The sequence below is a fragment of the Macrobrachium rosenbergii genome, chromosome 52 (genome assembly GCF_040412425.1).
Source record: "Macrobrachium rosenbergii isolate ZJJX-2024 chromosome 52, ASM4041242v1, whole genome shotgun sequence".
In the NCBI taxonomy this organism is placed as follows: Eukaryota; Metazoa; Arthropoda; class Malacostraca; order Decapoda; family Palaemonidae; genus Macrobrachium; species Macrobrachium rosenbergii.
This window is the reverse complement of record NC_089792.1, coordinates 18,417,928-18,432,089: the sequence shown is the minus strand read 5'-3', so window position 1 is coordinate 18,432,089 and position 14,162 is coordinate 18,417,928. Positions and strand designations below refer to the sequence as shown.

Sequence of the window (14,162 nt, the reverse complement as noted above, 5' to 3'; positions counted from 1 at the left end):
GCGAACGCAAGAGTCCCGTGACATCAGTGCTCACTACCTACTATGCTTATGCGTCCGGGCATTCTCCTCTTTGTACCTAAAGCTTCGAACCGAAAAGGCTCTTCATACGTTAATCTCTCAACCAATCTCAAATCAAGTCCGAAGGTCACTGGTGTACTTTATCCACACAGTGGAACAAAAAGCTTATAATAATTCAAGACTGTAAATTAGTGCTCACTTAATTATGCCACAGACCGGCGAAACAGATGTCGTGGCAAAAAATAATCAATGTAAGGAAGGAATTTGCATATTTGTCGCCACTAACTGATTCATGAGAAAACAAAAAGCTCCAACCAAACGCTGGTTCCTGTAGAACACTCATCATGCCGCTACGGCAATTGCCTGGAATGGAAATTGTGTAAGAGGAAAGCTATGCCTAAAAGGTTATATATATATATATATATATATATATATATATATATATATATATATATATATATATATATATATATATATATTGCATAGACATATAAACCCTCACATTGTTTGCAGAGGATATGGTTTTGCCGAAAACTACAGCATTTTATATTTTTCTTCCTTCACGCATTGCAATTGCTGTGTGCAATGTGGCTCGACCAAGATGTTCAGCTGTCACCCTGCATAAGATAATCGCATATTCTGTAGTAACAATTCTCTCGTCTTTACTCTTTACTCTCTTTTCTCGGTTGTTTTTCCATGATTTCTTTCGATGAGGTTTCCTTAGGTGGCCATTTATGCGTCACAGTTCGTATGATAAATAGTCCATTTACGTTAATTTCGTTTTCTTTTTGTCTAGGCAAATGCGAGCGATTTCATGCAATTTTGTTTCATGGTCAAAAATTTTACGCGTGGTCTACATGCTTTGATGCAGGATCTTGAAAAATGAGGACTTGTAAAATTATCGCACACATAGTTATATATATATAGATATATATGTGTGTGTTCGTGCATGGGTGTCTGTATGTGTGTGTGCGCGTGAGCGTGTGTGTATGTTTATGTGTTTGTGTGTTTTGTAAGTATATATGCATGATTATTTTTATTATGCATGGTAGCAATGCATTTGTCCTATTATTTTCATCATTTAGATGGTTGCTATTCGTTTTGGTCATTTCACGCACAGGAACACACACATGCACATATACATATACAGTATGTATGTATGTGTGTATATATACATATTATATATACATATATACTGTATAGAGCTTGTGATAATATATTCAGCTAAGGCCGCAGAAATAATAAAAGAAACAAGTACCAAGTGTTTTTCATATATATACATATATACTGTATAGAGCTTGTGATAATATATTCAGCTATGCAGAAATAATAAAAGAGACAAGTACCAAGTGTTTTGTGGTATTTCCGACTCACTTTCGATATATATTGTACCTCGAAAAATGTGTTACAAATAATACTAAATCTCATATCTTTCTTTATTTTCCATGTGCCTCAGCTGTATATATATATATATATATATATATATATATATATATATATATATATATATATATATATATATATATATATATATATATATATATATATATATATATATATATATATATATATATATATATATATATATATATATATATGTATGAATGTCTTTTCCTGTAATACCACAGTGTACTATGAATATATAGAAGGCCCATAAAACACCATTTAAACATTTGCAACCATATATTTCAGGCTTCTGTGCCCCTATTCTCCCAGTGAACAGGGGCACAGAAGCAAGTGCCCAATATATTTTGCAACGTTTAAATAGTGTTTTATGGCCTGTTTTATTCTCATTTATATATATATATATATATATATATATATATATATATATATATATATATATATATACTAGGGTAAAGGTCTCCGGCTCCACGCCTATTCTTGACCCCATTGGTCATTTTGCTAATTATAGCTGAGTGGGCTACTGGATGGTAGTCCAGGAGCAATTCACGGACTTAGCAAACATGAGCCGAGCGCTGCAGCCTGTGATCCATGCCAGTGATCCAATGATTAACGAGATTGTCAGCAGAGTCTTTTGCCATATATATATATATATATATATATATATATATATATATATATATATATATATATATATATATATACATACATATATATACTGTATATACATACATATATATATATGTGTTTTTTTATTATTATTATTATTAGTTTTTACGTGCTATCAATACCTATTGTTGTTATTAATATTATTATTTAAATGCTATCAATTTAGTTTGTCTTATATCTTCATTCAAATAAACATTGAAATTTGAATAATCTTTCTATTACCTAACTCTTACTTATATTTGAAAATTTGAAAGTGAAAAAAAAAGTATTTTCTGAATATTTTTTTCCATGCCTTTGCTACATTATTAATTGCAACAAATTCACTGTTGGAAAAGCACAGCTTTTATTTGCCCCATTTTTGTCTAAGCTTGGTTTTTGCCGTGATGGGAAACATTCATAATAACAGTGAAGAACCCGTAATTACGCAATTACCAGTCAAATTCAGCAATAAAATTAAATTATTCGCTTATGAGATTATAGAGGTAGCGTTCGTAGTTCTCTTTAATTTCAAGGGTTGGCTGCTTTGATAAGATCCTTGGGAAGACGGACTCTGATTCAGTAGTAGTAGTAGTAGTAGTAGTAGTAGAAGTAGCAGCAGTAGTAGTAGTTGTAGCAACAGTTCATCGATATGATTTAGTAATTTGCAGGTTAAAATTTCCTCATAAAACACTTGTTACTGGAAGAGTTTTTACCCTAATATATATGTATATATATATATATATATATATATATATATATATATATATATATATATATATATATATATATATATATATATATATATATATGTGTGTGTGTGTGTGTGTGTGTTGTGTGTTGTATGTGTGTGTGTGATAACAGCTGGAAGCATTACTCATACTTACATTCAAATAAAGACAAAATCCACGAAGGTCTTTTCCTTCGTGGATTTTGTCTTTATTTATATATTTATCACGTTCCATATTTTCGTGATTCAGTTATATATACTTACATATGTTCAGTTTTACATATCCTTATTTTCCTTTTCCTTTTGCAGACCCCTCTCAGTCCTTAGGACTGGGCACAGCAGACGGCCACTGGACGAGTTACAGTGGCACCCATTACTCGTCGTATATCCCAGGTGAGACCACTGGTGAGTGACGTATCTGGCAGCGTTCTCTGTATCTTAGAATAGTACAACTCGCTTTTGTTTCGGCACCTCCTTGTTTTGGCATCGATCTTTATCCATGACTTAGACAAGAATGTCGATGGTAGCTATGCATTCTTCAAGTTGGGTTCAAATTCCATTTTTGTTTCCAGCATTTTTTGAAAATTACCACATTATTATTATGTGCCGTTAATGTTATGTTTTGATGACATTCTCAGAAAACATGAAAAACTGTAATTCTTCAAACACAGAATCTTTGTTTTTACATCAGTATTCAGAAAGTATGCAATTTTTGCAGTTCAGATCAAGGATGAAAATTAACTGGTTATCTAGGACGACAATTATTGTTTCTGTTGATCGATGAACTAAGGAGGTGCTGAAAAAATGCAGCATTATTTTATTTATCAACAATAGACATATGTATATTTATATGTGTGTGTGCGCGTGTGTACATGTATATATAAAAAAAGAGAGAGCATTATTTTAATATGTATGTATCTGTGTGTGGATATGTATGAGAAACGCAACGTTTTATTGGGTCATTCACTGTTAAAAACAAATCATCAAGAAAGAATTATTTGAGTTTGTAGTACATGGGCAGTAAATATTCGGAATTTACAGTGCGATTTAATGAATCATGAGAGAGAGAGAGAGAGAGAGAGAGAGAGAGAGATAACGTCTGGGCCGTAGGAGAGAAAGTTTCCTCAACTCATTACAACTCCTCAGCCAAATGTCATTCTGAGGAGACCGACGCATTCTAATTTGCCTGATGATGATTGATTAACTGAAATCTTTCTGTATATCGTTCAGCCGTCACTGTCAAGATCATTAAGGCAAGCGATAGGAACCAGTGGCTCTCTCTCTCTCTCTCTCTCTCTCTCTCTCTCTCTCTCTCTATTTATCCATCTGTCTATCTGTCTGCCTACCTTTTTATGTTTTTCTTCAACTCCCTCAGAAAAATCACAATCCACAATTCAGTTGTCATAAACATTCACCTCTTGAAAGCCCTGCGCTATTCACAGCTTATTTGCACATAGCGGTGATTCCGGACATCTAAACCGTTTCAGTTCAACACTTCTGCAGATCCAGAAAAAAATTAATTCCCTGCTTTTTCCTCCTTTTTTAACCCCTTTGGCATTCTGCCCACTTACCTCAATTTTACTTCAACATGCTCTTGGCGATCTTTCCAACTATGCTACTTTTCAACCGTTTCTACGTTCTCTCTCTCTCTCTCTCTCTCTCTCTCTCTCTCTCTCTCTCTCTCTCTCTCTCTGTATATATACTTATAGACATATTATATGTATGTGTGTGTGAGTGCATGTCTCTATTTAGAAGAATGAGAGGAGAAGCGAGTCAAAAAGATGAAGCAAAACAGACAGTATGGATTTTCGAAAAGAAATGGGGAAGAGAGAGAGAGAGAGAGAGAGAGAGAGAGAGAGGTCAACTAAAATAGATGGTATTTTAAAGAATAAGATTAATACATTTATTATTATGTTATTCTGTTTTTTACATCCAAATAATGCATTATGATGCAGTATTAGCATCAGCTAATAGAGTAGTATTTACATTTTTGATAAAAACACCAGTTGCCGCCGTGCATCCACTTTTACCCTTTTCCTCTATCGCCGGCAGGGAGTCTGGGGGGAAGCAACACTCCAACTCTCCAGAGCGGGTTCACATCGACTCAGGCTCTGGGCTACAGCAGCGACATCTCGCAGCAGGTCAACACATTAGATTCAAATTCGACTCATTTGTCCTCAGGTAAACAGATCTGTTGATTTTAAAAGTTGGCATTTTTTTATATAATAGTTCATGTTTCGTATTCCAAAAACATTCTAATTTGGATATGTGCAAATTTTATTTTTATTTCTTGTGTTTTGGCCAACATGGTTTGGGCGTTAGGCCGCTACCATATAGCAATGATGGATGTACATTAAGAACAAAATGGTTTGGATGCTATGAAGCATAACTTTTAAAAACAACAGCCGTAACCCTGTTGTAAATATTCTTTGCATTAGTTGAGTTTATTTATCAAAGTCTGCAAATTCATTAGCAACTGATGTCATGTAATTGGCCTCATTTTTCTTAATCAGAACGAAACGAAAATAAAACCGCAAAGAAAAGGAAAGAAACAGTCGTGTGTGTAAAGAACGAGACAAAGGAACAGGAAGAAATTTGAGAACCAAAACGTTCACCGAATTGCTCCCTTGGCGGAAAATTAAAGCATTGCGCAACGGAGCCAGCCCGCTATTTCGCACATCGAATTAACAGAACGTCCCACAATAATTTATGGCTTTCCGGAGGTCGTCCTCGAGATGTGCTTGTGTGTAATTAGGCTTTAATTCAATATGATTTAGCTGTCTTGAGTGCCTCTCAGTGTTCTGCACTAATTCGCTATAACAAGATAAGACACAGCGAGTGAGGAAGAGCTTAATGGTGCATTCCGTGGGTGCAGTTGCTTGTTATGCGAGCGGGAAGGATCGTTACTTACGAAGGCATCGAAATTTCCCAGGAGGGGAAATTGATTGTAACGACGAGGATACGGCCTTCTCTTCCTCTTCTGGAGACCCCTAAAAGGCAGACGAGTACCTCACCTCAACTGATGGACTTGCAAGTCTTGTACTGTTCTGGGCTCATCGTTTTTCCTCAGGAAATGCATTCGTTTTTCTTCCAGTAGAAGGTTGAATAATAATACAAGTATTGTTTTAATTACACTAAATTATTGGGAAGTATGTTTCTGTTGTATACGTCTGTTTAAAAATTCATTAGAAGTATCAAAGTAATTGAGAAACACTAGGAAATGTTTGAAAACATTCCAAATTAAGTGTATCAGGAGAAAATATTTTCCACGCGAATGTCTGGTGAGCTAGATTCCAGTAATTGCCGCAATTTGAAAGATTTGTTTTTCCTTTTGTTAATTTGCTCCTCAGGAGTTCCATGTTGCGATTTCTACAAATTAAATTCACTCGTCGACAAACTGTCATACTGTTTTTTTTTTTTTTTATTACTACATTGCCTTTCATAATTTAATTATGAATATTAAAAAGTTCGTCTGTAGATATTATTATTATTATTATTATTATTATTATTATTATTATTATTATTATTATTATTATTATTATTATTATTATTATTATCACCATCATAGCTACGACAGAAACTCTGTTATACGTTTATCTTTGGTACCATCATCACCATTTTTCCCATTAAGAAATTATCACATTAAATAGGTCATGTATAAAAAAATTTTCTATCACCTAACTTCAAGATCGTCAGTTTCCTGTACTTCACTTACTGCAGCCACTTTCTCTTCTTGGACATCCGCTATTTATCGTTTTGTATCGCTTTAGCCGTTCACTTCGTAACTGTCTTTTACAAATCCCTTTCGCAATTCGAGACACAAAGGATATTTTAAGCGCGCGATGAGACGTCATGAGCCAATGATGCATCCTCTTACACGTAAATTGTGATTAGGAGGGTTGTTTCCCTGTAGTCGGGCCCGACAGACCGCAGCCAACCACCCATGACTAAAACACACACTGCACTCTCTCTCTCTCTCTCTCTCTCTCTCTCTCTCTCTATCTCTCGCTCTCTCTCTCTCTCTCTCTCTATATATATATATATATATATATATATATATATATATATATATATATATATATATATATATATATATATATATATATATATATATATATATATATATATATATATATACATATATATATGTGTGTGTATATATATAAATACACACACACACACACACACACATTATATATATATATATATATATATATATATATATATATATATATATATATATATATATATATATATATATATATATATATACACAGTATACTCTCCCTCTCTCCCTCTCTCTTTCTCTCTCTCTATCTCTCTCTTTATATATATATATATATATATATATATATATATATATATATATATATGTATGTGTGTGTGTGTGTGTGTGTGAATAAAGATCCTCTTTCCTTCCGTGTTGGGATTCGAACCCATGCAAGGTAGGTAGGTATGCTTTCACATGGGAAAAAACTCAAGACAGCGGTGGTCAGCGACGCCAAAAATAGTGTTGTTCAGAACAGTTATTAATTTTCTCTAGATTGATAAGTGGTTAGATAACTGAAAATAATGAATAGGTTAACGTGCAATCTTTTGTTTGTTCAACTTTTGCAGCTAAACTAACTAACAGTTTCTAAAATATCTGAAAATATAACATATCTCTTCTAATTAAATGTGAAACGAGTGTTTCAAGGAGGGTAATGCCATCACTTTTATATTAGGAAACTTGTATTGTGTCTGCACAGTGTAACATTCTCCTTCCCTGCACTCCCACCCTCCTCCCTAGCAGCTTTGAGCATTATATTCCCCCTCAAGCAGAGAGCACAATTTAACTCTTCAATTATTTCCTACTGTTGCAGGAGTGATCGAAAACTCGCCGAGTTCCGGAGGAGATTACGAAAGCCTCGCCTCCTTGCAAGCGCCTCAGTCCCCTCCTCGCCACGACTACATGCTCGTCAGGTACTCCTCGCCAGATCCACGACACGCCGCCAGCACGGCGTCCGATCCCCGACAGGACTTGTCTTGCGCGCCCTATACACCACCGGCTACTTCAACCAACGCCGCGCCGACACCCTCCGGCACCAGTGGCCTTCTGGTAGGGGGCTCATCGTCCACCGGAGGCACAGGCAGCGGTGTCGTAGCTGCTGCTGCAGCTGCTACAGGAGGCGTCAGTGGCAGCGCGGGAAGCTATCCCGGGTACTTGGGTAGCGGTTACTATTCAGCTACGACTACCGGCCAGGGTTACCTCTCTCCCAGCATGTCACTCTTATACCCACATCTGTACCCTCAGCAAGGACAGTTGGCACTCTTGGATCCACGCCAAGCAACGGCCGATCAGTATAGCGGGGCCACAGCGGCACCAAATGCCGCAGGGCAGCGAGGAGACTACACCAGACACGATGGGTACCGTGACATGTCCACCGGAGGAGCAAGCACGCCCGTGGCACACCAGAGCATGATGGCCACCCACATGACACCAGACGAAACACTGCATGGTGCCCACGGCCATGATCGTTACATGAGCAATGGCACCAGGGCAGGCGGTCCTTCTCCAAACGATCCATCAGTCTGGAGGCCGTATTAGTGATTTTGTGCGCCCCTTCTATTATAAATTCCCAAGACAAAACAAAAATGTTTGTTAAAAAAAAAACTTTTATCTAATGTTATCTCTAGTAACAGGCTACGACCTAGAACTAGAAAACATTGAAAATAATATATCACAATAATGGAGACAAGTGAATTATACTGGTCAGAGGTTTCTGTACTATATTTCTGACAGAGCAATGATATTATTAATATTTTCATCATTATTATTATTGTCAGAGCATCGTAATGAGAGCACGTGATCCTCACAATTTTTTATGTATTTATTGTTATAACCAAACTTCTCTGAACTATGATTATGGAGAGAAATGAAGATGCAGTTTGTATATATTAACTATAGCATAACTATTACATGATAAATTAGAATTTCTTTTCTCTTTTAGTTTAAAAATCCAGGATATTCACTCACCGTGTACCTGGTGTTGAACAAGACAAAAATGTGCAGTTATTGTATGATAACAAAGTACAACATTTCCTGTAACCAAATGCGTTGTAACAAAGACATTTCGAATGTCGCAGAAGCCCAGCAGGCCAATTGTTCCTATTTAATCCTGGCCTCTTGTAAGATAAACATGTAAAGGATTGATGTAAGATATTATAGACACATACATTCACCTTAGGATTTTTTTAAGGAACTTCCAGGGGTCGGTTTAGCTCCTCGGGTCGAAGTTCAGTAGGCACGTAACACTCTTGTATGGTTCAACGTTCCAGCGCGTCGGTGCTGATGTTCCACCTTTGGAACGCCAAAGGTATTTCAGTGTCCTTTCCCTTACGCTGGTTTTGAAGAGGCTAGATTTAGCCAGATGGCAGTGAATCCTTAGTACTCTAAGGTTTTCTTTTTTAACTATCTTATTTTTTTTTCTTTGCCAAAATATGCTCACTGATTCCATTAACTATACAGTTCTTGAGGTCTACCACGCAACTACATTATTGATACCTTAAGATTTCGATTCCATGTCATTTTCTTAGATGCCTTTTAAAATTCACTTAGAAGTTTTCCGCGGGCTTCAAGTTGTACGAAGTGGCATTTGTCGCTTGCACAGAACTGTAACAAAGAAAACAATGTCCGAGTTTGCTAAAACAGCTGTACAATCTCAAACAGACTTGTTACGTAATATGGACATTATATTAGTTCTTTCAGATGTCTGTTTAATCGAATTTGTGATCAAATCAAAGGCTGTGACCAGCCTGGGCATCAACAGGTAACCATGTAGAATGGGGAAATACCCTTAACTGGAATGAACATGCCCTTACAATGTCCTGGCCTTTACCAATGAACCATATCGGCGATGAAATAGAGGTTGCTTATCAGAAACAGCTCCAGGTTGTGTGTTAAAATATTATTCTTAATTCCACACTTAAATAAGATTGAAAACAGTCAAAATGAAAACTCCTACTCGAGGTAGCATTTCTCCATCTTTTGGCTGGCGATGATTTTCACAGCCTTGTGTGTCTTTCTTCTTGGAGTATTTGTTTACAAGTTTACATTGATCTTGCGACACAGGCCTGCGTTAGAAAGAGAAAGAGCTTGAGACTGTGTTAAAGCAACGGTGATAATGAAATCCTTTTGTAATGTGATACTTTAAGTCTTCCTGTAGAGCTGAGGTTTCACTATCGTTCATGGTTATCTCAAAATATAAATGTTGCGTATGAAGGTCGATATTTATTTAAAAATAGTTGGCAAGCCCGTGAAGATGACTAACCTAGCGATGTTTGATCCGATTCGAAAATACGTAGCGAAAGCATCGGATATCTGATGATTTAAAGAATTATCGTCGTGCGCTGGATAGACATACTCAGAACACCTTCAAGTTATGGAAGAAGAGTGGATGGCGATATCCCGCCACGCTTTCATTTACAATAAGCAACCTTCACCTGTTGGGAAGTCCCTCTTACAAGGTCCTAGGACTGGAATGAACAAACATACGTAAATCTAAGCAGTCTGAGGATGGACTGTTAATCATTAAGATATCTGACTCGTTTTTAAGTAACATAATCTAGAAGTGTTTGCCCTCTGGCGTTTTGGTCACAGTCCCTTCCTCCAGGAAACTTCATTCCATGAATAAGAATAATGATTATCTTCTCTTGTGGAGAGTAATCTCTTTCCTCAGAGTGAGGGACGTGTAATCACTCCTTTAGGACAACTTATCCCCCCTGACACGTAGTGGTTCCTATCTATGAAGAGCTAGATGCGTCGTATTTTCTTTTAATGAACTCGTGATCTCCCTAGAACGGTAGTACTTTTCATTTCGAGAGAAATGAGGAAACTTTCAATAAAATGCCCAGGACCGAGAGAATATTTCTGAAGGATGTTAACCTAGTTTTTGTTTGGAAACATGTCAATAAGCCTGGATATCATATATTCAGGTGCGTTTTTCTCTTGATTATTTAAAGGTAGATTGTTGCAGGTGGCATCGTCTTTGTACAGGTAATCCCTCATAACGAAAATGGTGTCATCGCAAGGAAACCAGTTTTGCCCAGTGTACGTGCATTTACGCTCTTTGCTCAAGTGATACAAAACAAGGAGGAAACATGTTTGTCCTACTTCATGGAAGCATATTTGTGTTTGTATAGTTTTATAATTTATTTATGCTTGCTGAACCAAAGACAAGGTTCTTCATCGCCATGGGGGTTCCTGTTTATGCTCAAAAAGTGAAGTTGTCGATGGCCTCAACTTTCTACTTTTAACTTGCATGGGCAGCTTTTTCATTATTTTTTTTTTTAAGTAAATGCCACCAGAGATGTTTGAAAAAAAAATACTTTTTCACCTTACGGAAATCAAATTAAGGCCTTGCAATAAAAAACAGTTGTGTTGTGCAGTTGAAGAAGCTTGCAACGTCTTTCTGTAAAAACTGAGAACGCATTGCTCTGGTGGCAGAAATCTATGCATTACCACAATGATATTTTTAGAGCTTGGCTGAAAGTCAGCTATCAGTCATAGCATTTTTTCTCTTTGATAGCCAGTTAGAACTTTTCTTTATTTGTTAAGACACGTGATCGTTCCTATAGAATGTAGGGTCAGCCAGTGCTGAGTCTCTTTGCAGGGTTTTCCTTTGTTTTCTTGTCTTAGAAATAGACGTTTCAGTAAGGGGACGTGAAGACAGAAAGAGTTTTGATAAGGGAACAAAGTGAGAGAGAGCCGTTATGCCTCCCGTTCGATGTGAAAGTAATGCAGTCTACCAAAGTATTGGGAAATTTTTCAGGAATATTTAGTCTTAACTTTGAAAACTCTGGAAGTTTTACCTCACAATCAAAAGATGAAGCTTACGATACATCATATTTTGTCTTCGTTGCTTCCAAAGTTTTGATATGATTAAGGGGGAAAGAAATGTTACGGTGATATCAATTAATTCCACTTTGATGAAGAAGAAAACTTGATTTTGGACGAGTGTCTCATTAATTCAAGTACACAGTTCCCATAGAATGTAGTTCAAAGAGAAAACTGACAGAAAAAAGTAGTTCTTGGTGAAAGAGTGAAAAGACCTCCAATAGATCGTAATAAATAATGAAATATTGAAGTGATAGTGCATTTTATCTGTGAGTTTACCAGTGTGTATAACTGCTCAAAACCAGTGATAATGGGTTTCCAAGTGTGTCACGACATAAAGAAATATTAAAATATCAAGTGTTTTTTTTTTTTATATGCGACCACAGATTACTGATGTCATGTGATACTGCTTTGTAGGATACTTAAAAGGAAGTTAACGTTTCATTTTGTTTGACCAGTTGGCACAGAAAAGCCACTCGTAATAGTTATATCAGTGATTGATTCTTTTGGACAAACGGGAGCAACTGTTGTTAGTGACAGCCTTTTGAAAACAAAAGCCTTCGATATATTTTGTGCGAATGAAGACCCTCTGATAATCAATGAAGATCTTCAAGAACAATGACTTTTTGAAATGTGTCAATAAAGAGCTTGAATTACTTGTAAATGAAGGCATTTTGAGATGATGATCATTTTTCACATGTTAAAGATTTGTAATGAATAATACAAGCCATTCAATCATTTTCAAAGTGAATATGCATGTTCAGTAAAAGCCTTCCATTAATTTCATAAATTTTTAAAAGTTTAATGGATGACTGTACTATATTTATTGCTGAAAGGTTGAAAATGTAATTTTACGCCATTAGTGAGTAATTTAATGTATCAGTAACGTTTCAGGAAGTAAGGATGAGAGAATCATGTCCATGTTGATGGTGTAACTGGTAATGAAAATTAATTCCAGTGTTTAACAAATGATAATATCAGATTTGGAAACCGTGTGTATAATTTCCTACGTGGTTTTTGAGGAAAAATTCTTCGTGGCAATTCATAAACTAAATAAACAAGTCTGTTATTTCACAGTCGGCAAAAGAATTAATAGGAAAAAACATAATTATTTGCTTTATACAGACGATTCTGAGAAGAGAAGACAGATCAATGCATAGCCCGATTCTTTCTAACAAGAACAACCGTTTAACTTAAGTTTGGCTCCATTACTCTCACATCTCGCGAGGAACATCAAGGAAATTGACCCAAAGAACAGAATCTGTTTCCATTGCCTCAAGAGAAGAGGATGATGGACGAATCTCTTTGGTATTGCAACAGATTTGTCTTTCGTTGGTTCTTTTGTCGTCTTTCGATACAGATGAATAAGAATGAGGCGCAAATTTTCAAGGAGTCGTCTTTAGTCATGTTTAAGAAAACAAGGACTTTTTGGTCAGTCTGGAATCAATATTTTTTTTAAGTCTCTAGTACTATTTTGGTAGGTGAGCAAGAACTAATGATGGGTTTTAAGTTTCATCTTTTTGTGCATGAATGTTGTCACCTGTTCATTGCACAAAAATGTATGATAGAGTTCAATGAATCATTCTTTGTTCTTCCTGCAAGTCATAACATGAAATTTTCGGATCCTTATCACTGTCGCCTAAAGTGACGTACTCAGATTCAAGTTGTTGAGTTCGAAGTTCCATTCTCAATAAAATACTTCTGAAAACCAAAAGATGATATATGCGTCACTTCCATCATCCAAAGTATGACCAATTCTTACATTCGGAGTCTCTCTTCTTGTTCTTCTTGGCCGAAGAATGTGCAATAGGGCTCATTTTCTGTTTATCTGCTATGCAGCTTTTGACCCCTATGACCTGCATGGCACGAAAGTCAAGTGTAATAGTGAAAGAGGCACTGCGGCTGCCACGAAAAATTACCTACTGTTTGCTTTAAGGACTGTACATAGCTCATGAGCTCTACGCATTGTGTCTCGATTTTGTAGCATTTAGATACTTATATTAAAGCTACATTTTATATAAATGGTGTGTTTTTATTCAGACTTACTCCCAAAAACCATTATTTATTTGTGTGTTGGCTTCCTTTTTTGGGGGGCCCTACTCATACAGTATATTTCCATTTGTTCAAGACAAATGGAAATACATGAAGAAGAAATTGGAAGAAAGTTGAACCCGCCTTTAGAGAAACAGGAGTCGCAGGAACCGTGGAAAACGGAGCAGAAGAGAATTCCAAAGCTCGCCAATAGAAAGGAGAAAGCAGTCAGCCAACCGAGGATTGTTATTTTGATAATGCAAATAAGAAAACTAAAGGAAATTTGAATCACGCCATATGTATTTCCTAATGATGTTGTCCCGGGATTCTCGCCAAATTAGTAATTATCTTTTACATTCTTATAGTTGTCAACGGAGATTGTGTATATATACAGAAACACACACACACACATTATATATATATATATATATATATATATATATATATATATATATATAT

At 36.1% G+C, this 14,162-nt stretch overlaps 1 protein-coding gene across 7 annotated transcripts in view; it reads left to right on the top strand.

The window, feature by feature from the left end:
• Positions 1-13,694, top strand: part of LOC136833734 (runt-related transcription factor 1-like) — a 412,880-nt gene extending 399,186 nt beyond the window's left edge. For 5 of the 7 annotated variants that reach the window (XM_067095957.1, XM_067095958.1, XM_067095954.1 and 2 more), the window contains 3 exons: positions 3,107-3,202; positions 4,850-4,978; positions 7,660-13,694. In XM_067095957.1, coding sequence (XP_066952058.1) covers positions 3,107-3,202; positions 4,850-4,978; positions 7,660-8,384 — 950 coding nt within the window. In that variant the 3' untranslated portion in view covers positions 8,385-13,694. The remainder of the gene's footprint in view (positions 1-3,106; positions 3,203-4,849; positions 4,979-7,659) is intronic. The other 2 variants (XM_067095955.1, XM_067095952.1) reach the window with 1 other exon arrangement.
• Positions 13,695-14,162: the final 468 nt, after the last annotated feature.